The sequence below is a fragment of the Triticum urartu genome, chromosome 5A, assembly GCF_056163025.1.
Source record: "Triticum urartu cultivar PI428250 chromosome 5A, HENAU_Tu73, whole genome shotgun sequence".
Lineage (NCBI taxonomy): Eukaryota > Viridiplantae > Streptophyta > Magnoliopsida > Poales > Poaceae > Triticum > Triticum urartu.
The window spans coordinates 503,931,190-503,956,808 of NC_141877.1; the positions used below are offsets into that span (position 1 = coordinate 503,931,190).

A 25,619-nucleotide genomic window follows, 5' to 3' on the forward strand; every position below is an offset into this window, starting at 1 on the left:
TTTTGTGCAGGTGCGAGGCACTCACGCGTAGCCTCCTACTGGATTGATACCTAGCTTGGTTCTCAAAACCTGAGGAAAATACTTACGCTACTTTACTGCATCATCCCTTCCTCTTTGGGGAAAACCAAAGTAGTGCTCAAGAGGTAGCAGTGGAGTGTACTCTTCTCCTTGTGCTTCCTTCTGGATATGTTGATATGTTGGATATGTTGTTGGAAACTTGTTTTGGATACGTATGTATGGATATGTTGTTGGAAACCATTGTATATGTTGGATATGTTGCTGGAAACTTGTATGTTGGATATGTTGAGTGAAAACTTATTATTGATATGATTTTTGAAATTCTTTTCAAATGTGTATATACATCGGTGAAATTATGTCAAATTGATTGAATTTGAGAAAAACAGAAAAAAAATAGGAGCTATACAGGCACTTTGCCATCTGCTGGCTGACGGCAAAGGTCTTTGTCATCCTCCAGCAGACGGCAAAGCTGCCACATGGCAGCTACCTATGCAACCTGGGGTGCACTGGGTTGGCCTACTTGGCAGCTTTGCCGTCTATTGGCACACGGCAAAGATCTTTGCATCTTTGCCGTCTTCCGATAGACAGCATACCATGCCACGTGGCAGCTACCTGGCCTTGCCTACATGGGCAATTTGCCATCTGCTGGCAGACGGCAAGGATGCAAAGGTCTTTGCCATAACGGAGATAAACTGCCACGTGTGCCGTCCAGGCTCTTTGCTGTCTGCCAGCAAACGGCCAAGAGGCCTTTGCCGTAGCTTATTCTGCCAGACCTGTTGCCGTCTGCTCGCTGACGGCAAAGGCCTTTGCCGTCAGCCATGGTGGATGGCAAACTGCCTGATTCCTGTAGTGAGTTTCTTATCAACTCTTTGTCCAAGAACAGCACTAACAGCATAATCACTAGCGTCACACATAATTTCAAAAGGCAAGTTCCAAACAGGTGGTTGAACAATAGGTGCAGAAATTAAGGCTTTCTTGAGTGTTTCAAAGGCTTCTAAACAACCATCATAAAAACCAAAAGGAACATCCTTTTGCAAAAGATTTGTAAGAGGCCTAGAAATTTATAAAAGTATTTGATAAGTCTCATATAGAAACCAGCATGACCTAAGAAACTACGAATACCTTTGATATCTTTAGGACATGGCATTTTCTCAATTGCACCAACCTTAGCTTTGTCCACTTCAATACCTCTTTCAGAAATCTTATGACCCAAGAAAATACCTTTATTAACCATAAAGTGGCACTTCTCCCAATTCAAGACAAGATTTGTTTGTTCACATCTCTGCAAAACTTGATCAAGATTGCTTAAACAATCATCAAAAGACTTCCCATAAATAGAGAAAGTCATCCATGAAAACCTCAACAATATTTTCACAAAAGTCACAGAATATAGCAGGCATACATCTTTGAAAGGTCGCAGGTGCATTGCATAAACCAAAAGGCATACGTCTATAAGCATAAGTTCCAAAGGGACAAGTAAAAGTGGTATTTTCTTGATCAGGTTGGGAAACAAGTATTTGTGAAAAATTAGAGTATCCATCAAGGAAGCAAAAAATGTGTGTGCTTAGATAATCTTTCTAGCATTTGATCAATAAAAGTCAGAGGGTAATGATCTTTTCTAGTTGCTTTGTTCAAATTTCTAAAATCAATTACCATTCTATAGCCTGTAACAATTCTTCATGGAATAAGTTCATTCTTATCATTAGGAATAATTGTAATACCTCATTTCTCAGGGACATAATGAATAGGACTTACCCATGTACTATCAGTTATAGGATAGATTATACCTTCTTGCAGAAGTTTTAATCTTTCCGTTCTTACCACTTCTTTCATCTTCGGATTTAACCGATGTTGGTGATCAACAACAGGTTTAGCATCAGGTTCCATATTAATCTTGTGCTGACATAGAGGGGACTAATGCCCTTCAAATCATCGAGAGTATATCCAATAGCAGCTCAGTGCTTCCTTAGAACTTTCAATAGTCTTTCTACTTCATGTTCTGAAAGTTTAGCACTAATAATAAATTTTTCATCAAGATAAGCATATTTCAAAGTATGTGGAAATTGTTTTAATTCAAACACAGGATCACCCTTAGGTGGAGGAGGACCTTCTAAAGTTTCAATAGGAAAATTTTGTTTAAGCAGAGGAACATTGTTCAAAGAAAATCTTGTCTATTTCATTCCTTTCATGCATATGTAAATCATTTTCATTGTCTAGAAATTATTGTTCTAAAGGATCAGTAGGAGGTACAACAATAGAAGCAAGACCAATTATTTCATCCTTACTATGCAATTCTTTTTCATGAAGCTTTCTACTAAACTTGGAAAAATTAAACTCATGAGACTCATCACCAAAGCTAACACCGACAGTTTGTTTCACAAAATTAATTTTAGCATTAACGATGTTCAAGAAAGGACTACCAAAGATAATGGGACAAAATTCATCTTGTGGGGAACCAAGAAGAACAAAATTAGTAGGGTACTTTATTTTCCCACACAAGACTTCAACATCTCTAACAATCCCAATTGGTGATATAGTATCTCTATTAGCAAGTTTAATGGTAACATCAATGTTTTCTATCTTTGTGGGTGCTATGTCATTCATAATTTCTTGAGATAAGGTATAGGGAATAGCACTCACGCTAGCACCTATGTCACATAAACCATGATAACAGTGATCTCCTATTTTAACTAAGACAACGATCATGCCAACAACAGGTTTATGATTATCCATTCTATCGGGTTTGACAATTCTAGTAGTTTCATTACAGAAGTAAATAACATGCACATCTACATTTTCTTCCGAGAGATCCTTAACCATAGCAACACTAGGTTCTACTTTGCTTTGTTCATCAGGTTTAGGTGTTCTAATATAACTTTTGTTAACCACAGTTGAAGCTTTAGCATGTTCATTTATCCTAACAGGGAAAGGTGGTTTCTCAATGTAAGAAGTAGGAACAAATGTGTCGGGGGCTGGGTGCGACATATGCCAAAGGATGGCTTATCATGGTGGGGGCGAGTAGAACGTCGCCGGTGCCTGGAAACGGGATGAGGCGTAGACAGGCACGCCGGCGAATCTTACCCAGCTTCAGGGCTCTACGGGGAGATAATACCCCTACTGCTGCTCTACGGGGTCTCCGCATGATCACTATGGCAAAGTGTTTACACGATTGCTCCTTGAGCTGTTTTCTGGAGGTAGGAGAGGGCAAGGCTAGCTCTCTCCCTCCTATATGATCTGTTCTAGAGCTAACGGATTCCAACCCTTTGCATGGGTGCCCTGGGGGTTTATATAGGCCTACCCCTAGGGGTACAATGGTAATCCGGCTAGACGCGGGCCCAGCCGTCAGTGCCTACAGCCTCCGTCTTCTCCGCCGACTGCTGGGGCCGCCGACTGGCTAGGTACGGAGCCGACAGGCCGCGTCCGCCGCGGGCGGGTCTTGCCGGCTCCTGATTACTGTAGCTGTGCTTCTAATGACGCGAGCTTCGTCATGGAGTCGTGGCAACAGCCCCGCCGCCTGGCGTGCGATCACTATTGTCACTCTCCATCACATCTGGTTAACGCCGCGTGGGCCCCGGGGGAGGAGCCGACCGAATCTCGGGGGCCGACTCCCGACGGGTTCGACTTGTGGCGCACTTGCCGTCTTCTGGGATCCCGCTGGCCGATGGGACCCGCCACCCAAAGGTCGTATAGACAAGCCGTCGTGGGCGCAGGATTCGGTCCACCGGTGCTGTTGTCAGGGCCAGCATGGCGACAGTGCCACGCCGCAAGGAGATCTCCACGGGTACGGCGTACTGTGACCATGCTTGCCTTTGGAAAGGGGTGGGAGCAGTCTTCACTGTAGCCACTCCCCTGTCCTGTCCCTCTTGATGAGGACATGGGGTTTTGCTGGAGTCGTGGGCCGACTCCCCAAGGCTGGATTCTATTGGAAGTCGCCAGTCAGGAGTCGGCTTATCCTGAAGTCGTCCCCGGTACTCGGCCGCGAGTGGGCAGTCGGTCGCCTTGCCGCCGACTTCTCAGAAGGCGGCTCTTCGTCCTGGGGTCTTGAGGGGCGCAGCCTGCCCCGATGTCTTGAAAGGTTCTAGGGCTCGGGTTAGCCTACCTGTGGCCCATTACTCCGATAGTAGTCCCCGAAGCTGGTGAGGCGCCGCGGATGATCGGCCGAGAAGCCTCAGCAGTTTCTATTTCCGGGTGCTCGACATATGGTTCTTGCTTGATTTCCGCCGGGCCGACTAGAAGGAGTCAGACCCGCCCAACTCTGACTTGCACAGTATTTCGAGCGTCATGGCGGGATCCAAGTAGCGTGCTGGCTAAACCTCTAGGACGCCGCCCGTTCCGGGCCTGTCACGTGATAACGCGCGGCCGGGCCAGTCTGCCAGCCTACGCGCGTGACGGGACAGGCCCGTAGGCGAGGCCCGCCACTACCATGCCTCGGCGCCCGAGCGGATCCGCCGTGGCCCAGGAGGACGGTTGGGATTCCCGTGGAGTTACTGCGCGCATTAACTTTGTCATGGAAACGTGGGGGTCGTGGGGGCGTGGGCGCAGTAAATCCCACGACCGCCCCTCGGCTTCGCAGCCCATGAGGCTATAAGTAGGGGGAGGGGGGCGCGGCAGAACACGCGCGCCCCTCCTTCCCGCTACTCCTTGCTCTTCTCCTTTTTCTTCTTCCTCGCCCCACCGTGCGCCCAAGCTCTGACGAACGCCACGGCGATCAGCTCACGATGAGTTCTTCTTCTGCCACCGCGCCTCCCTCGGTGCGTTCCGGCAGCTGGGACGGCTCAGAAGTTCACGACGACCACATCGAGTTCCTTCGCAAGACTCGTCGGCTCCCCGGCAAAGACAACGTGCGGGTGCGTCCTGCGCCGAGGGAGGAGACTTCCCCAGCGTCGTAGGAGGGCGAGCGGGTCATCTTCCGCTCGCACTGCCTGCGCAGATTGGGGCTGCCGGCGAGCAGCTTCTTCCACTCTTTTCTGGACTTCTACGGCCTCCAGCCGCACCACCTTACGCCCAACATGGTGGTGCTGCTGTCCGCCTTCGTGGCCTTGTGCGAAGGCTTCCTCGGAGTCCTCCCCACCCTTGAGCTCTGGGCGGAGTTCTTCTACTGCAAGCTCGGCACCCAGGCTGCAGGCGTGCCGGCTCAATGCGGCACGTTCATCGCCGGGCGGAGATCGGGAGCCGACAACCCCTTCCCCACCATCAAGCTGATAAAGTCGGTGAAGATGTGGCAGCGATCATATTTCTACGTGAAGAGCGTCTTCGCGGGGGGCGATAGGGTCAACCTGCCGGCTTTCGAAGCCGGCCCGCCGGCTGGGAGACTGCCCAACTGGTCGTACCAGGCCAAGTCGTTGACGCTTGCGGGAGCCGGCGCCGTCACACGACTCCGAGTGCTGACACAGTCGGAGGGCCTGACTGGTCCGGACCTGCTGGCCGCCTTCATGGCGCGCCGAGTTCTCCCGCTCCAAGGCCGCCCCCACATGATATGCCAAATGAGCGGGCGCCGTGACCAGAGTCGGATGTGCACCAAGGACATGCCTCACGAGGAGGTGGCCTACATGGTGAACTACCTCTCGGACAGCAAGCTGCTGGAGGACTGCCGGTTCGGCAAGGAGCCGTACTCCCGTGCCAACCCCCCACCTACAGTGAGTTGCCCTTTCTTTCTTTGTGAGACTGTTTTGTGCGACCTGACCAGTCGGTTTTGGTCAGACTCCCCTCCTTCATCCACCAGCCGGCACCTCGGGGCCGGCTCGCGAGTTCCTTGACGACCGGACGGAGAGCGACATCGACGACCCCGATCTGGGGGCGGCGGCTTTGGAAGACGACGCCGAGGGAGGAGGCGGCCTACGGCTCGGGGCCAGTCTAGAGGGCTGGCCTGACGATGATGAGGAGGTCACCCCCCGCCCCCGGCCAGGAGCCAGCCATCCTGGTGCGGGCTCTTCTGCCGCGTTGGGTGCTCCAGGCGGCGGGAAGAAGCGCAGGGCCATACCGACTTTGTTCGGCAGTTGGCCGAAGAAGCCCAAGAGTTCGGCTGCGGCGACCAAACGGGACGAGGCGGCCGCGAAGGCCATCCGCTTCCACAAGGAAGTGAAGAAGCCGCCGCTGGTCTCTGCGTGAATATTCCGTCTTGACACTTTATTCTTTCTCTGTAGCTTTGTCTGAGTCTTTTACTTGCTTCCCTTGCTTCAGGGCTCCCCTCACTCTTGAGAGGGTTGCCGCCACCTCTGTCATGGGGTCAGTGGAGACGTCCGCCACCACTCGGCGGATTGACCCCGCTGCTGACCTCCGGGAGGCGACGGATCGGAATGCGCAAGAGAAGCGCAACAAGGAAGAGGCCGCCCGCCTGGAGAAGGTGGAGGCCGATAAGGCGGAGGCCTCCACCAAGAAGAAACTGGCAGAGGTCGAAGCCGTCGCCATGACGAAGCGGCTGGCTGAGGAGGCCGCGCACCGCCAATCGGCGGTGTTCATCACCTTGCTGAACTCTGTGTTGCCGCCTCCAGAATTCACGGGGCCGACTGGGGAAGCCGGCCGCGAGAACCCCGTCACGGAGAAGGAAGGCGGCGGCTCCTCCACGCCGGATGTGATCGTTCCGCCGCCACCTCCGCTGCCGTCTGGGAGTGCGCAAGGCGAACAGCCGGCGGATCCGCCGGTGCCGCGGACTGAAGACGAGGACGTGGCGAGGCTACTCCTTCAAGTCGGCTCGCCAACGCGCCGCCATCTTGAGAAGGCGACTTCGGCGCCACGCCCCCTGGAGACCGGCACCGCCAGCTCGGCGATCCCAGACACCGAAGCGACAAGCGCCGCGCCCATTGGGTGTGTGTGAGCAGGCGGCACAGGGCCGCTGAACCAGGCGCTTCTGGACGTCCAAATGAAGCTTCGAGCTGAGGGCGACGCCATCCAGAACTGCACCAAGGCGTACCTGGCATCGCGGGCAGCCGTCCGGGTATGTTTTCTCTTTGGTCCTTGTTTTCTTGTTCCTTTCTGTGGGGGCGCGCCAGCGCACCCACTAGCTGTAGTCCCCGAGTTTCGAGCCGGCTGCTGAGCAGGCGGCCCGGAACTCCAATTGGTGAGCTCTGGGTACTAACTTTTTTCTGAAATATTTGTTGTAGGACTACCACAACCTCCGCGTTACTGCCTTCAACTGTAACATTGAAGAGCTGGGCAACCGGACCACCGACTTGTCAGAGAGCTGGAGTAAGTCCTTTTTCTTCTTTGCGGGGGCGCACTGGCACACCCGCGGGCTGTAGTCCCCGAGATTCGGGCCGACTGCTGAGCAGTCGAGTCGGATCTCCCTAACGACATTCTTACTGATGACTTAACGCCTTCTTTCTTCCTTCTCTTCAGAAGCCAACGCTGTTCTTCAACAGCAGCTGAGCGAAGCCAACTCCACGTTGCGCGCCAAGGGGGAGGAGTGCAGCAAGCTCGCCACAGAGCGCGATCTGCTGGCCACTCAATTGGCAGAGCAAAGGGAGCTGCTTGCAAAGACGCAGAAGGAGGCGGAAGAGGCGGAAACCGCCCTCCTGGCCGAGTTCGTGAGCGAGCGCTCCTCATGGACTGACAGAGAGGCAATGCTGGCCTCCGACTTCCATGAGATTGAAGACATTGTTGATGGTGAGTCTCTTTTACTTTCTTTTTTCGAGCTGCAGATTATAAGTCGTGCCGACTCCTGGTTTTTGACTTGCTTCTTCATTTCTTCCGTCTTGGCAGACTTCTTCCCTGGGCACTCGCAGGACGCCATCCAAGCCATCAAGGCTGACCATGAAGGTCGGAGGGCAGAAGGTGCAGAGATCGCCGCCGACGCTCCCCGAACCCTTGATGAGCATATCCTGAGCATCGAGGCTCATCTTCGGCCGACTCACCCGATGCTGCGTCGGCTTCAACGTGTCGGTGCCCAGGCGATTGCCGCCCTGTGGCCAGACATGCAGGCTCCGCGCACCCCCAGCCTGACTTCCGACTGGCTAGAGGTCGCGGTTGGTAGTCTTGAGGCCTGGAAAGGTTCCTCGGCCCGAGCTGGAGCGCGCCGGGCCTTGGAGTTTGTCAAGGCATGGTATCTGGGGCTGGATCTAGACCGGCTGGCGACACTCCGGTCAGAGGCCCAGCCGGAGCTGGCAGCCGCAGAAGACGCCCTCGTCAAGCGTGCCGCGGCGATCGCCGAGTACACCGACACCAGCGTCTTTGTCCCCGAGCAGTCTGAAGACGGCGAGGAGGTACCGCCGGAGTGGTTTGGGATGAACCCAGACTACGGCGAGGACTCGGCGGAGGTGATCGGCTCCAGCGTCGAGGAGGAAGGCGAGGCGGAGGACGGAGGCGAGACAGAAGCACTAGAAGACGGAGCGGACGGCCAGCCTCAGCTCGACCGCGCCTCCAGCAACAAGCCGCGTGCGACCGAGCCGACTGCCGCCGGTGGCGATCAAGCCGAGACTGCCCAGCTGGCCGCCCCAACGCCTGACGCTGCCGCCTCCTCCGACCCTCCGAATCCATCTGCCGCTTCCTAAGCTGCCGCCTTATCTTTATTTTATCTGCTTTAGTAGTCTTGAAGAACTTGTTAATTCGCACAATTCCACCCGCGGGGTGTATTTTGAACTTTTGCTCGAAGATTCGGCCAAGGGCCTATGCTATGTAAATATTTATCTGAATTCTAGCTTTTCTTGCTCATTGCTCTTTTGGCTTGTTCCTTTTCCGCTTTCCCTTAGTTGCCTGTCTTGCCAGTCGGACAGCCGCTCTGCGGACTGCCGTTGGATCAAATGCTTGGCTACTTTGGGAAGGCAAGTACTTAGCCGTTTTAAAGTTTTTTTAGCAAGTTGGATAGAAGGCGGTGAGCCGACTGGTTAATAATCGGTTTGCGAAAAGAAAAAAGGAAGGCTGGAAGCCCGCTTTAAGCTATGTTCTATGCTTTGAGTCCTTAGCCATTTTTCATGTGAACGCCCATTCTTCCTTACTCCTGCCACCGTACAGTCGCTCTGCGAGTTGCGGCTTCTGACAGGAGACGGCTTAGGCGTCACACACTACTTGTCCGGCTGCAGGAAGCATTTTATAGTGCAAGGCGGCAAGTCCCCGGGCCGACCTGTCGAGCCCGGTGCCCAGCGGCAATCAAAGAGTAACATAATCGTAGGCATAACTTTTATCATATAGACAAAAGAGGGCAGTCCCCGAGCTCGTCTCGGGGGGCCTAAAGTCTTGGTACTTTAATACAAAAGGTAGCGTGGTACATACTGCATCAACTATAAAAATCTTCGGAGGAGATTTGCATTCCATGGCCGCTCTGTCTCTTTGCCGGAGTCGTCCTTCTTGCGTGCTCGGGGCTTCTGAGCGTCAATCAGGTAGTAGGAGTCGTTGCACAGCACTTTGCTGATGATGAAAGGGCCTTCCCAAGGTGCCGACAGCTTGTGCTGGCCGGCTGTTCACTGGATCAGCCGGAGCAAAAGGTCGCCTTCTTGGAAAGATCTTGGCTTGACCTTCCTGTTGTAGTATCGGCGCAAGCTCTGCTGGTAGATGCTGGACCGGCTGAGTGCCAACAGCCGGCACTCTTCCAGCAGATCGACGCCGTCTTGACGTGCTTCTTCTGCTTCCTCCTCGGTGTACATGGTGACTCGCGGGGAGTCGAACTCTATGTCCGTTGGGATGATGGCTTTGGCACCGTAGACAAGGAAGAAAGGCGTGAAGATGGTTGACTTGTTTGGAGTCGTGCGCAGACTCTAGAGGACGGCTGGCAACTCATTGAGCTAGCAGCCAGCCGACCGCTCCAGAGGCTCGACCAGTCGGGGCTTGATGCCGGACAGGATGAGACCGTTTGCTCGCTCCACCTGGCCGTTTGACTATGGATGGGTGATGGACGCTAGGTCTAGTTGGATGCCCTGTGTTGCGCAGAAACGGGCCAAGGCGCCTTTGGCAAAATTTGGCCGTTGTCGGTGATGATGTTGTGTGGTATGCCGTACCGAATTGTGATGTTTGAGATGAAAGTCATGGTAGTCGGACCGTTCAGTTTCTTGATTGGCGTCGCTTCTATCCACTTGGTGAACTTGTCCACTGCGACGAGTAAGTGAGTTAAGCCACCTCGTGCCGTCTTGAATGGTCCCACCATGTCTAGACCCCAAACTGCGAAAGGCCAGGCAATGGGGATGGTCTTGAGTGCCGAAGCCGGCTGGTGCGGCTTGGAGCTGAACTTCTGGCACCCTTTGCATTTTTGGACCAATTCCTTGGCCTCTTCTAAGGCAGTCGGCCAGAAGAAACCATGTCGAAAGGCTTTGGCGACGAGTGCTCTTGAAGCCGCATGGTGGCCACACTCGCCTTGATGGATGTCTTTGAGAAATGCTTGGCCTTGCTTTGGCTCTACGCAGCTCTGGTAGACACCAGTGACGTTGCGCCTGACCAGCTCTCTGTTGACTATGGTGTAGGCTGCCGCTCGGCGTTGTACTTGCCGAGCTGAGGTCTCATCAGTCGGCAGCTCTTTGCTCACCAGGAATTTGAGGATGGGCTGGGCCCATGAGGGTGCTGCTATTTCTTCGACTGCCAGAACTGTGACTTGGACGAGGGCGGCTGGGCTGGGAGGTGGCGGGTTGGAGTCAACAACTGCTTGTTGGGTTAATGAAGTCCCCAGGCCGACTGGCGTAGCTCTTGGGCCGAGCTCTGGAGTCTTCGAGCCCGCCGCCGTAGTCCCCGGGCCAGGTACTGCAGTCCCTGGGCCGGCCTCGACTGTGGCGGCTTTGGAGCCATCTGCCAAAATCGTCGTACCATCTGCCGAGGCTCCGGAGTCGGATCCGACTTCTTCGGGAGGATCCGGCACGAAGATGGAGTCTGATTCTGGTGAAGGCTTGACAGACTGCTTGAGGAGGCGTTGAAGGGCGACGCCGGATGGTATTGCTTGGCGGGTAGAGCCGATTCGTGCCAAGTCGTCTGCTTGGTCATTGTCATTTCTTGGCACATGGAGGAACTCGCACCCCTCGAAACACCCACTGAGTTATTGCACGAGGAAACGGTAACTCCCCATGTTTGCATCTTTGGCGTCCCAGTCGCCAGATGACTGTTGGACCACTAAGTCCGAGTCACCATAACATAGGATCCGGCGAATGCCAAGTTCTTTGGCAAGCCGGAGCCTGTGAATGAGCGCCTCGTACTCGGCGACGTTGTTGGAGGCGGCAAAATGGATTTTCAGTGCGTATTTGAGCTTGTCCCCGTTAGGGGAAGTGAGGACGACGCCGTCTCCCAAGCCGGTGCGCATCTTGGAGCCGTCGAAATACATCCGCCAATGGGTGGAGTCGGGCGCTGGAGGTAGGTACTGGGTCTCGGCGCAGTCGACGAGAAAGTCGGCCAGTGCTTGTGACTTGATGGCGGTGCGGGGCTGGTAGTGGATGGTGTATGGAGCCAGCTCTATGGCCCACTTGGCCACTCGGCCAGAAGCATCTCGGCTTCCGATGATCTCGGCAAGTGGAGCCGTGCAGACCACAGTGATTGGGTGCTCTTGAAAGTAGGGCTTCAATTTCTTGGTGGTAAAGTGTACGCCATAGCACATCTTCTGGTAGTTGGGGTAGTTCTGCTTGGAGGCCGACAGTACTTCGCTCAGGTAATATACAGGTCTCTGGACAGGTAGTGCCTTGACATCCTCCTTGCGTTCCACTAAAATGACCGTGCTGACTACCCGGTTGGTGGCGGCGATGTACAGGAGCATAGGTTCCTTAGGAGTCCGAGCCGCCAGAACGGGTGGAGTAGTCAGCATCTTCTTTAGCTGGAGAAAAGCTTCGTCCGCCTTGTGGTTCCACTCGAAAAAACTGGTCTTCTTCATGAGTTGGTATAAGGGGAGAGCTTTCTCGCCCAGCCGACTGATGAATCGGCTGATGGATGCCAAGCAGCCGGTGAACTTTTACACATCCAGCAGTCGGCTGGGTACCTCCATCCTCTCAATGGCCTTGATCTTTATAGGGTTGCATTCTATGCCGCGTTCGGAGACCAGGAAGCCAAGGAGCTGGCCGGGTGGTACTCCAAAGACGCACTTCTCGGGGTTGAGCTTGATCTGGAATCGGTGTAGGTTCTCAAAGGTCTCCTTGAGGTCTTCCAGCAGTGTTCCACGCTTTTCCGTCTTCACCACCACATCATCCACATAGACGTGGGCGTTCCTGCCGAGCTGCTTGAGGAGGCACTTCTGCATGCAACATTGGAAGGTGGCGCCAGCATTCCTCAAGCCGAACGTCACGGTGAGGTAGCAGAAGGCTCCAAACGGCGTGATGAAGGCGGTCTTCAGTCTGTCAGCTGGGTTCAGCTTGATCTGGTGATATCCTGAATATGCATCCAAAAAGCTCAACAGCTCGCATCCGGCGGTGGAGTCTATCACCTGATCAATTCTTGGCAGAGCAAATGGGTCCTTGGGGCAGGCTTTGTTGAGGCTCGTGTAGTCAATACACATTCTCCACTGCTTGTTCTTCTTCAGTACCAGGACAGGGTTGGCTAGCCACTCTGGAAAGAATACTTCCATAATGAAGCCGGTTGCCAGGAGTCAGGCTATCTCTTCTCCGACAACTCTTCTCTTCACTTCTGATAGGCGGTGCAGGGGCTGCCTGACCGGCTTTGCATCAGATCGAACATGTAACTTGTGCTCGGCGAATTCCGTCGGTACACCTGGCATGTCTTTCGGGGACCATGCGAAGATGTCCCGATTCTCACGCAGGAAATCGACGAGCTCACCTTCCTATTTGCTGTCGAGGTTTGCTCCTACGACAGCGTACCATTCTGGATACTCCGGATCCAAGGGTATCTTCTTTGTCTCCTTGGCCGGCTTGAACGAACCCTCAGCCTCCGACTCTTTGGGTTGGGCGACACCTCTGGCTGCTTGCTGGCCATCGCCACAACCCGTTCCAGGAGCCGCTTCTCGGCTGCGATCACCAGGGACTCGGCTAGCCGACTGCTCTTAGTCGCATAGGAAGATGACTTCCGGTAGTCGCCGGCTACGGTCAGAATTCCCCTGGAGCTGGGCATCTTCATTTTGAGGTAGGCGTAGTGGGGGACCGCTAGGAACTTGGCCAGGGCGGGTCGGCCAAGTAGTGCATGGTATGGGCTCTCGAGGTCCACCACCTCAAACCAAACTGACTCTCGGCGAAAGTGCTCCTTGTCTCCAAAGAGGACGTCCATCAGGATCTTGCCGATTGGTGAGCAGGAAAGCCTAGGAACAATGCCGTGGAACACAGTCTGGCTGTTCCGAAGCTGTCTTTGCTTGATTCCTAATTTCTCCATGGTGTCTTTGTACAGGATGTTGATGCTGCTGCCTCCGTCTATCAGAACTCATGAGAAACGCGCGGCTCGTCTATCCGTGGCAAAGGTGGCATCCAAGACCAAGGCATAGGAGCCCGGACTCGGCATCACCTCTGGGTGATCAGCACTTCAACTGATAGGCTTCTCGGACTAGTGCATGAACTCTGGCGTCTCTGATGCTACTGCGTTCACCTCTTGTCGCTGCAGCCGCATGCTGCGTCGATCATCAGCCATACTGGTAAATACCACGTAGGCTCCGTGTTCTTCGGGGTATTCGTCTTGTACTGCGCCGACTGGTCTGACAGCCGGCTGCTGGGGCGGAGGCGGAGGCGGCTGCCCAGCAGGCGGGGGGGCGGTAGGAGGCTGTGTCCCTTGGCGATCCTGGTGAGCCAGTGGCACTTCCGGGTGTTGTGATTCAACTTCTTCGCGCCGCTATGGAACTTGCAAGGTCCATCCAAAGTCTGCTCGTAGGAGAAGGCCGGCAACCAGTTGGGCTTGCCGCCTTTCTGTCGCTTGGGCGGAGGCTGCCCATCCGGCTGCTGGGCTTCAACTGTCGTGACCTGCCAGCTGCTGGAAGCCGGCTGCAGGGCCTTGCGCTTGTGGTCGCTCTGCTATTGTCGCCGACTGGCGTCTCCCGCCGGAGTTCTTGGAGCTTGAGGGGCCACTTTGCCAGTTGCGCTAACTTGAATCTCCGCCTTCATGGAGGAGTCGGCCGTGGCGTACTTGTCTGCTATGATCAGCAGCTCGTCGAGGGTTTCTGGCTCGTCATAGAGGAGCTTGTGCTTGAGGAGGGTGCCGCGGTGAAGTACTCGATAGCCTGCACCTCGTGCACGTCCTCGCAGGAGTTCCGAAGCTCGGCCCAACGCGTGAGTAGTCGCGAGTCGACTCGTCGGGACCTTGCATGCACAAGGAGAGCTGACGAGGCTTGGGAGGACGCTTGTATGTGCTCGTGAAGTTGCGGACGAATGCTTCGGTGAAGTCGACCCAGCTGTTGATGCTGCGGGGCTTCAGGCTGTTCAGCCATGTCCGGGCCGTGCCCTGGAGCATGAGCGGAACGTATTTTACGGCGACACGCCTGTTGTCGTTCGCTATGCTGACAGTCGTGGAGTAGTCGACTAGCCAGTCTTCCGGCTTCACGGAGCCGGTGTACTTGGGCGTGTCTCTTGGGAGCGTGAACCCTTTGGGAAAGGGCTTGTCTCGAATGCGGGGCCTGAAACAAGGCGGACCCAACTCGTCTTCCTCTTCCAGCGCCAGGGATCGGTGAAGCCGGTCGATCCGGTGGCGGGTGTCGTTTCCCCGACTCCCTTTCGGCGGCCAAGGCGGTCGCCAAGAGTCGGATGATCAAAAGGCGGCGGGGAGACTCGCCTCTCCTTGCGAGGAGGAGGAGGCGGATAGTCGTCCCGTCGTTCCACTTCTCTCGGGCGGCCGTCTCGGTCGCGCTCTATGGTAATGTGACTCCGACTGTGGCTGACAGTCGGATCCTTGTCCTTTCTTCCTCGGGCGCCGCCAGTCGGCGTCCGAGACGTCACGCCTTGGTCTCGGCGAAGGTCGTCGTTTTGCCATTGTGGCGCCTCTGTGTGGCAGCCGACCTCGTTCTGGGCGGAACCCGCGTCAAGGAGCCGCTGGACTCGCTCCATCATCAGGCGGCGCTCTTCGCCCTCGAAATTTTCCAGCTCGTTCGCCGCCGCCTGAGCGGCTCAAATGTTCTCCGCAAGCGTGGCGTAAACAGGGCGACTTTCCCCGAACAGGTTGGCGATGGCTACGCCACGCTGCTGGACCGCACCGAGGTGGCTGGGCCCAGCTGGGGCTGGCGAGCCGCCAACAGCGCGATCCATCTCCCGCTGGTAGGCTTCTGACAAGCATCTCATGCTAGCCAGCTTCTTCGCGCCTTCGATGAGCTAAAGGCGGCGCGCCTCCAACGTCTCAGCGTCAGCGTCTTCCGGAATGGGCGCAGTCAGGTCTTGTAGCGCCGCGCCAAGCGGATCATGCGCTCCTCCGCCGGGGAGCTCGTCATGACTAATGACGAGCACCTCCGTGACGGTGCTTCCGTCGCTCTCCGCGCGAGGGAGAGGTTCCTCGCAGACCACCACATTAGTGGGGAATGCGTCGAGCGACGCGGTGTCGGAGTCGACCAGCATCGGGTTGGTGGAGCCTACAGACTCCAAGTCCATGGCAGGCTCGCCGGAGAGGCGGAGTTGATCGAGGAGGCCCGCGAGGAGCCTCTCGGAGCCGCCCGTGCCTGCGTCAGATGCAGGTTCGTCGGAGATGTGAACCTCGCCGACAAGTTCGGCGAGGCGGCTAGCTGCTAGGGCAATCTCAACGTCGTGCAGCGCATCAGCACTGATTCCGTCTGGCGTGCCTGGCTGGCTGCGCTCACCAGGGAGGAAAAGGGTTCCCGTCTAGAACAGGTCTCCGGACGACGGCGCACCAGGCCCCACGGTGGGCGCCAAATGTCGGGGGTTGGGTGCGACATATGCAAAGGATGGCTTATCATGGTGGGGGCGAGTAGAACGTCGCCGGTGCCTGGAAATGGGATGAGGCGTAGACAGGCACGCCGGCGAATCTTACCCAGCTTCAGGGCTCTCCGGGGAGATAATACCCCTACTGCTGCTCTACGGGGTCTCCGCATGATCACTATGGCAAAGTGTTTACATGATTGCTCCTTGAGGTGTTTTCTAGAGGTAGGAGAGGGCAAGGCTAGCCCTCTCCCTCCTATATGATCTGGTCTAGAGCTAATGGATTCCAACCCTTTGCATGGATGCCCTGGGGGGTTTATATAGGCCTACCCCCCAGGGGTACAATGGTAATTCGGCTGGACACGGGCCCAGCCGTCAGTGCCTTCGGCCTCCGTCTTCTCCGCCGACTGCTGGAGCCCGCCGACTGGCTAGGTACGGAGCCGACAGGCCGCGTCCGCCGCGGGCGGGTCTTGCCGGCTGCTGATTACTGTAGCCGTGCTTCTAATGACGCGAGCTTCGTCATGGAGTCGTGGCAACAGCCCCGCCGCCTGGCGGGCGATCACTATTGCCACTCTCCATCACATCTGGTAAATGGCGCGTGGGCCCCGGGGGAGGAGCCGGCCGACTCTCGGGGGCCGACTCCCGACGGGTCCGACTTGTGGCGCACTTGCCGTCTTCTGGGATCCCGCTGGCCGGTGGGACCCGCCGCCCAAAGGTCGTATATACAAGCCGTCGTGGGCTCAGGATTCGGTCCACCGGTGCTGATGTCAGGGCCAGCATGGCGACAGTGCCACGCCACACGGAGATCTCCGCGGGTATGGCGTACTGTGATCATGCTTGCCTTTGGAAAGGGGTGGGAGCAGTCTTCACTGTAGCCACTCCCCTGTCATGTCCCTCTTGATGAGGACATGGGGTTTTGCTGGAGTCGTGGGCCGACTCCCCAAGGCCGGCTTCTCTTGCAAAAGGATTAGCTAGCAGTTGTTCTATTTATACCAATGGAATTTCATATTCAATATTTTCAGTAGGTGGAGTAGGTTGAGGGGTAGCTAATTGTGGTTCCAGTCGAGGTGAAGATACCCTGAACAAACCCCTCAAAGGATTGTTTTCCATAGTAACAAGTGACAGTAAATTTCAACAAGGGGCTTCTGTCACTCTCGCAACCCATCATCTAATAACTACTCCACAATGCATTCCCTTAGACCAAAATATGGTGAGGTGTCATGTATTCAATGTTCACATGACACCACTAAGGGAGTCACAACATACATACTATCAAAATATCGAACACATATCAAGTTCACATGATTACTTGCAACATGATTTCTCCCGTGACCTCAAGAACTAAAGTAACTACTCACAAGTTATAAACATGCTCAAGATCAGAGGGGTATTAAATAGCATAATGGATTTGAACATATAATCTTCAACCAAATAAACCATATAGTAATCAACTACAAGATGTAATCAACACTACTAGTCACCCACAAGCACCAATATAGTTCTGGTACAAAGATTGAACACACGAGATGAACTAGGGTTTTAAATGAGATGGTGTTGTTGAAGATGTTAATGGAGATTGCCCTCCCCAAGATGGGAGAGTTGTTGGTGATGATGATGACGATGATTTCCCCCTCCGGGAGGGAAGTTCCCCTGGCGGAATCGCTTCACTAGAGGGCAAAAGTGCTCCTGCCCAAGTTCCGCCTCGAGACCGCGGCAATCCGTCCCGAAAGTCCACCCCTTCTTTTTCTAGGTCAAAATGACTTTTATATATATATATATCAGAAGATGGGCACCAGAGGTGGGCCTGGGTTAGCACAACCCACCAGGGCGCGCATGGGCTCCCTAGCGCGCCCAGGTCTATTGTGCCCACCTGGTAGGCCCCCTCTGGTACTTATTGGCTACAATATTCCTCATATATTCCATAAAAAATCTCCATAAAGTTTCGTCTCGTTTGGAGTTGTGCAGAATAGGTAGCCTGACGTAGCTTTTCCAGGTCCATATTTCCAGCTACCGGAATTCTCCCTCTTTGTGTGTACCTTGCATATTATGAGAGAAAAGGCCTTAGAATTACTTCAAAAAGCATTATTATGCATGAAAAGATCATAAATATCCGTAAGAAAACATGATGCAAAATGGACGTATCACACGGGACCCCCAACCCCGACACGACAACCCCGACACCTCTTCGGCCTCCTATTGATTGAAAAGGTGCTCTTCGTCCTTCCAGAGGCCGACGGGGTCATATATCTGTGAAGTATGAGTTATTTTGTTATAAAAACATCATATTTGTGTTGATCTAGTGGTTTTAAATATGCAGTTGTTTCATCGCAAATAGAACTTCATAATGCGTGTCTGGTACATGTACTCAATGCATGACTTGCTGGCGTATGCACTATTTGTTGGTTGGTGTGTGCATGGAAGGTTCATGTGACCCTCATGCAAGGCGACTCTTGAGTTTTGTTAGCTTCAGGCCGGTCGCAAGATTTCTTGCTTCAACTTGCATAGATAGTTTGGATCCTTGCCATAAGTTCAGGAAAGACAAGAAGAACTTCATCAAAGGTAGAGTTGTCAAAAACTCTGCACCACCTGCGTTAACAGGCCAACAGACCCTGGATTAGTTAAATGCTCTCGAGACAGATCTTGAGCATTCTGGGTATTTCAAGGGGTATAATTCAAAACACGCCTGGACACACAATACATGCTTGTGGGATCTAGCTGACTTCAAAGACCTCCTTTGCCCACAGAACATTGACGTGATGCACACTGAAAACAATATCGCTAAGGCACTTTTTGGTACATTGTTCAGCATAGAGGGAAGTCAACGGATAATACTAAGGCTAGAGTCGATCAGGAGGCTCTATGTGATAGACCATTACAAATCAGGCAAGAACCGAAAGGAAATAAGAACTGAACAACACCAAAGGCATGGTTCAATCTTGGAAGGCCAGCTATGAGGGAAATTATCTTGTGGGTGAAAATGCAGTGATGTTCCTTGATGGGTATGCAGCAAATCTAAAGAGGGGAGCGAATCTTGAAAAATTGAAAATATTTGGTCTCAAGAGTTATTATTGGCAAATATGGATTGAGCGAGTAATGCCGGTGATGTTGTGTGGCTTCATCCCTGAGGATGAACGGCTAGTACTGGAAGAGCTGAGCTATTTCTTCCGTGTTCTTTGTGCGAAAGAACTATCGCCTGGCCTTCTAGAAGAAATGGAAGAGTTGGCGTCAAAGTTGATCTGCCAGTTAGAGAAGATCTTTCCATTGGGCTTCTTTAATCCAATGCAGCACTTGATTTTGCATCTCCCGACCGAGGCAAGATTGGGGGGCGTGCAAAATCGTTGGTGCTACGCAACTGGGAGGATGTAGAAGACACTTCAAGAAAAATGTAAAAATAAACGTAGAGTTCAAGCATCGATAGCCGAGGCATTCATTACTAAGGAGGCGGCAAACTTCGTGACAGCACACTACGAAGCTAAAAATTGTCATTTGCATAATCCGAAGCCCCGGTACAATGCTGGCGAGCCTAAAAGGGTGGATCCAACCTTATCGTATTCAAATGGAATCTTGTAGCAGTCATTGCTTCTAATTCCTTATCGTTGGATGTCGAACAATGGCAGACCGTTTCGTTGTATATCTTCAACAACCTAACAGAAGTGCAGTCGTACATCGAGTAAGTTCTCGATACATTGTTTTGCAACTTCTAATTCCTTTGAATTTCTCTTATTCCCAGATATTTTATACAGCCAATACGTCGCCAAATTCTCGTATGGAGCGGTGATCCAAAAGTATTCCGTCGAAGAGTATCAGCTTCTGGCAAAGCCTGGAGGCGGCTATCCCAGTTTCATCTCTTTGTTCAAACAAACGGTAATTTCCATTAGAACATTTCATTTATTTTTCTAATTTTCTCCTAATGCAGCGATACTTTAGTTTTAAACTTATAGGCTAATTCAGAGTTGATGGACGCCAAATTGAGACAAGTCGCTAATGGTTTTGACTTTAAGGTCTATTCATTTGACAAACACGACATCAATGGGTATCGCTTTCATACATATGGCAAAGAGCTATCTATGGTCGACTGAAAGTCTACAAATTGTTGTGTCTCTGCTATCGGCGAAGTAGATACTGAGTATTATGGAAGAGTTGAAGCAATTTATCGACATCAATTCTATGATGCAAACCCACCAAACACCATAGTCTTCAAATGTTATTGGCTCCAGCCGAAGGAGACTAGAAGGACTCATGAACATATACGGATAGTCGAAATCAAACAAAGCACTCATTTGGATGTTCCCGGTGTCTATATTATGGCTCAACAGGCAACCCAAGTTTTCTATCTACCATGGGCATGTCAAAGTGATCCAAATCTTAATGGTTGGGATGTCGTTTATGAAGTGCCTCCACATGTTAGACCACCTCCCCCAATGAAGAGGATTATGAACCTCACATTAACCCAGACACATATGAAGGAGAATTCTTCCAAGAAACACGTGTTTCCAAAAAACGTTTCAAGAACCGCTCTACTTCAACCCGGAACATTGAAGTAGACAGCGACAGTCAATCCGACTTCACCCCTGAGCCGGAACAAGAAGAGGTTACTGTTGCGGATGATAGGTCAATGCTTGACCTATTACATAAAGGAGGCCTTCCACATGTTGATGCATTTACTGATGATGATGATGATGATGATCACGTCATTTCTCATAGTGATGATGATGATGCATTTATTGATCCCAGAACATATATAAATGATGAAGAGTAACATTAGTAAGGTCAAGTATTAAATTATTATTATGTACATATATATATATATATATTATTAATTACTTCATGTTATTAGGTATTAATTTTTTTATTATGTTCATGATGATGATACACTTAAATTATATACATATTATTCATGTTAGATATTCAAATTACTTATGTTGTACTAATTTCATTTATTCTTTGTCATTGCAGGTGTTGGCAGATGGTGGGCGCAGGTCGAGAGCGCACCGAGCCTCCTTCCTCGGCACGTGCTGGGAGGGGTGCTTCCATTCCACCCCAGCACCTCCGGAGAGCGCAGCTAGACAGTATGCAGACACCACCGAGAGAGGTCGGGTGAGGACGAAGAGGGGTGCTAGAGGTGGACGTGGCAGCGGGAGAGGTAGAAGGCTGCTACACCATCCTCGCCGCCACCCCCAGCTGATTCACCCGACCACAGAACTGATCTGTGTGAGGTGAACCCGTCTGACGTGGACACATCTCGTACTCTAGTCCACGAGCCTTGGCCCGACGAGCCTCAAGTCACCGAGCCTTCGCCCCACGAGACTCCATTCCCAGAATCTCTGTCCCACGAGACTCTGGTCCTATAGAGTCTTCGTCCCACGAGACTCCGGAGGCTAGTGGCCATGCTGATGGTGGCGCGGACAGCTTTTCTAATGATAGCTATAGCGAGGGCGAGCTGGTTGAGGGGGGCAAGGTCTACCAGGGTGGTGGTACAAAGCTCCCACCCGTGCCGACAACCCGCGAGCAGAGGTGGTTGATTGTGCCTAATGGGGAGAAGTAAGTGCATTTACTCTTTTTATCCTTTTCCTTCATGTTTTTTCAAATTAATATTAATGTGTTGGCCTTGTCATATTGCAGGGGTGGGAAACACGCATGTGATGTCCGCGGGCCCAACCAGGTCCTTGGTGTGCTTTGCCGGCAGAACTTCCCGGGGTGGGTCACATTGCTCGGTGAGGGTTAGGTTTCACAGCTAGCACTGAGCTGGGAGCTGTACTTGGCTGCCACGGCGCCACCGGAGGGGAGGGTCGATGGTGTCTTGTGCGAGACGGTGGCCGACATTGTGATTCAGACGTTTTGGGTAATTTCTCCTTTATAAAATTAAAAATCAATAATACCTAGTGATTGTACTAATTAGTGTTGACTTGTTTGATTGCAAACATTCTACAGGTGTCCTGAGGAACAGGGGGAGGCTGAGGCTATGGTTGTCGAAGCCGAGTGCAAGCGCCTACTTCAGAACTTACGGCACGAGGCTCGGGTGCGGGCTGTTCGGGACTACTTCTCCTCGACTGGTATTAAGACGTACAAGACGAAGTACCGCGGCAAGTTTCTGAGTAAGGAGAAGTACATGAAGGTAATTACCTATTCTTAAGGCTTTGAACTTAGTTTCCTTGATTTGATTCATAGGTATAGCGCTGAAACTCTCTTGACTAACTTAGCTGCCCCTGAGATGGTGTGTAGATAGGATGGATTGTTGGGAGGCGTTGGTGTATGAGTGGTGCTCTCCCCAATGGCTAGCCATCCACAACAAGGCCAAGGATAAGCGTGCCCAAATGCTTGGTGTGCCACACCATCAAGGGAGCTCCAACATGTTTGAGTACGAGGATAACTGGGTATGTGGTTTGCTTCATGATTCATGAAATTTCATTCTTCATGCAAGCTTGAGCCCTTAACTAATATTTTGTTCCTTTCTTTTAGGTGTAACACAACAAGAAGGAGGTGCCAGGGGTGTTCGACCTCTATGCCATGGCCCATACTGCCCCGTAAAAGTAGGCCAAGGCATTCTCTGAGTCTGACCTCTATCATGCAGAGAGCTTCACCAACATCTCCTCGCACCACAAGCTCGTTAAGTACAGATCTGAGGGGAAGGCGAGGAAAGGTGAGGACTTTAACCCGAGCATGAGTCCTTTTGATCTAGAGCTGGTGATGATATCTAGTGGCAGGTGGTCGCATGGCTCGATAGCCTTTGGGGATGGACTGATACGTTGTCCTAGCACTCTCCTGGAGCTCCGATCCTGAGATCCGATCCTGAGATAAGGCCTCGTCTAGGGCCAATGGAGCTCGCAATCGAGGCTAGGGCCCAGGAGCTTCTAGCAGAGGCAAACAGGCAGCCGGCGGAGAGGGAGAGGGACATGGAGGAGAGGACGACTAGGATGTTGGACGAGGAGAGGAACCGGAATGACGCGTCTCACCGGGCCCTATACGAGCTCCTCGTGGTAAGTTTCTCCTGCATATTAGCCAAATCATGCGCGTAATGTTCACTTCATTACTAACTAATATGACTGACTTGTGAAAACCAAATGTGCAGTCCTTGTGCCAGATCAACGGTCAGACCCCTCCGCGGATGCCCAGATTGCTCCGGTGACCATGGTGAGTTTCATTTGATTGGTCATTACTTACTAGTATTCACATTTGAGTTGCATCATGCTATGACATTGCAAATGATCTTTGTTGCAACATGCCTCCCAACAAGCATCGACCAATCCTTCTCCGTCTGCCACTAGCACGACCGGTCCTTCACCTCCGTGGTGATGGTAAGTTTTCCCAAGGTTTTGCTTAACCAATGCATACTTAGCTTAAGAAATGTCCTATTTAGCTCCAAAATGACCTATACTTAGCTTATTTCCTCGAAAATGACATAATAACCTTACTTAGCTCCAAAATGACCTATTTTACCTAGGATAAGCTATAAAATGACATGTACTTAGCATTTCTTCCTCCAAAATGACTTAATATGCTTAGTTAGCTAAAAATGGCATAACTACCTAGGATAGCTCAATAATGACCTATACTTAGCTTAGCAAGTTCATTTATGACATAATTAACTTACTTAGGAAAAAAAAATGGCATAATAACCTAGATTTAGCTCCAAACTATCATATACTTCGCTTATTTTCCTCGAAAATGACATAATAACCTTACTTAGCTCCAAAATGATCGATTTTAACTAGGATAACTATAAAATGACCTACAATTACCATTTTTCCTGGAAAATGACTTAATATGCATAGTTAGCTCAAAAATGGCGTAACTACCTAGGTTAGCTCAATAATGACGTATAATTAGCTCATTTAGTTCGTTTATGACATACTTAGCATACTCAAGTCAAAAAAAAAGCATATTGGTTACCTCCAAAATGACATGTACTTGTCCAAAATGATCTATTTGCCTAGGTTAGCTCTAAAATGACCTACACTTAGCATTTTTCCTCCAAAATGACTTAATATGCTTAGTAAGCTCAAAATGGCATAATTACCTAGGTTACCTTAGTTAGAAGAAGAAGATAAACAAGAGGAGAAAATGAAAGAGAAGAAAAATTATTCTTCTTCTTCATCTTCTTCTTATTTTTCTTCTTCTTCTTCTTGTCTTCTTCTTGTAGTCTTCTTTTTCTAACTTTCTTCTTTCCCAATTTCCATATTTGCTTTAAATCATGAAAGCTTGCGTTGATGGAGTCTACTCTTCGCCTTGTCCTTCCTTTTTGGTTTGATTTTGTAGGATGAACAATGTGAAACTTGCTACCTATATATGTATGTATGGATGAAACCATTGTATGTTTGTTGTTGGATATTTTGGCTTAATTGTTGGATATGTTGGCTATATATATGTTGGATATGGACTTTTGATTTGGTATGTATATGTGTTGGATGATCATATCCATATGGCAGGGATATGTATGCTTGTTGAAAGTATTTTAAAATGAATATATATATATCTGTGAAATTTATTGAATTTAAGAAAAAACATAATTAGCAGGGCAATACATGTACTTTGTCGTCTGCCAGCTGGCGGTAAAGAGGTTTGCCATCCGTTGGGAGACGGCAAAGCTGCCACGTGGCAGCTACCTATGCAACCTGGGGGCATTGGGCTGGCCTATTTGGACACTTTATCGTCTGCTAGCAGAAGACATAGCAAGCCACATTGTAGCTACCTGGGGGGCACCTGGGCTGGCCTATTTGGACACTTTGCCATCTGCTGGCAAACACCAAAGACCTTTGAACCTTTGCTGTCTGCCAGCAGATGGCAAAGCATGCCATTGACCCCCTAACGGACCTCACCCTACCCCTCTAACGTCCATGTCCTTTGCTGTCTGCTTGCCCCTGGATGGCTGGTGGCAAACTTCTTTGTTATCCGCTTTATTAAAGCAAACATCAACGCTGCCCTTTGTCGTAGTTCGTTTAGCCGGACATGGGGCCATCTGCTGGCTGATGACAAAGGCCTATGCCATCTGCCAGGCATGCCTTTGCTGTCAGTTGTGGCAGATGGCAAAGTGCCTGAATCCTGTAGTGACACATCTTGTTAAATTGAACTGTTTCTGTTCTCTTGGCTCAACGCAAACAGTTCATCCAAGTAAACCGTATGCCATATATAGCACACACATTGAATTGGCTGACCGTTTCTTTTGTGTTGCCTCATCATAAACAGTTCATCCAAGTGAAATGTATGTTGTATATCACACACACCTTCATCTAGCTGCCTGTTTCTGTTCTTCTGCCTCATCGCAAACAGTTCATTGAACAGAACCGTATGCCCCTCATTGCACACGCAACTAAAATTTGAACCGTGTTTGATGCATCCGTGATCACAAACGTTTTGCGTCTTTTTTACGGTTTTTTACATCACCGTTTGTGATTATTGCATCACACACAGTTTCGTCGAAGGGTCTCTGATCATAGTCTTGCATTAGCAGCATCCTGCAGTGGTGCTTGTTGTAAGCTAGTATTTTTGGATGAGGAAATAGTATCCATTTCTCTAAAGCGTCTTTGAAAACCTAAATCATTCAATACTGGTTATGATAACCATAATGAAAACCCAGCCATGTTTGGCTATTAAATATTTGAATAATGTAACCCGGTTTGAAAACTGGCTCCTGCAACATAAACCAGTATATCCATGCATATATGATGCCTGCTATGATGTATGATGCAATGTATGATGATGTATGTGTATGATAATAGAGTATAAAAGACCAGCTTTTGAGGCCCGACTCTTGTTTCAATGAAGCTTGTCATGATAGCCTTGGTTTATCCTTACTTATTGTAAGTCGACTCTCACATGACTTGAGCCGCCGTTTTAACCTTGACTATTCAGGGTCATAAAGATTGACTGCCAAGAGTATGGCGGGTCTAATTTTCGGAGTAGCATCAAACAAACATG

At 51.2% G+C, this 25,619-nt stretch overlaps 1 protein-coding gene across 1 annotated transcript; it reads left to right on the forward strand.

Moving 5' to 3' along the window:
• Positions 1-7,577: 7,577 nt before the first annotated feature.
• LOC147972278 (uncharacterized) lies at positions 7,578-8,504 on the forward strand. Its single transcript, XM_087523012.1, has 2 exons — positions 7,578-7,620; positions 7,717-8,504. The coding sequence occupies exons 1-2, from the start codon at positions 7,578-7,580 to the stop codon at positions 8,502-8,504; spliced, it is 831 nt and encodes a 276-aa protein (XP_087379138.1).
• Positions 8,505-25,619: the final 17,115 nt, after the last annotated feature.

Coding starts and splice junctions, on each gene's coding strand:
- LOC147972278 (XM_087523012.1), top strand. CDS start 7,578: ATGCTGGCCTCCGACTTCCATGAGATTGAAGACATTGTTGATG. Junction 7,621..7,716: donor GATTGAAGACATTGTTGATG/GTGAGTCTCTTT, acceptor CCGTCTTGGCAG/ACTTCTTCCCTGGGCACTCG.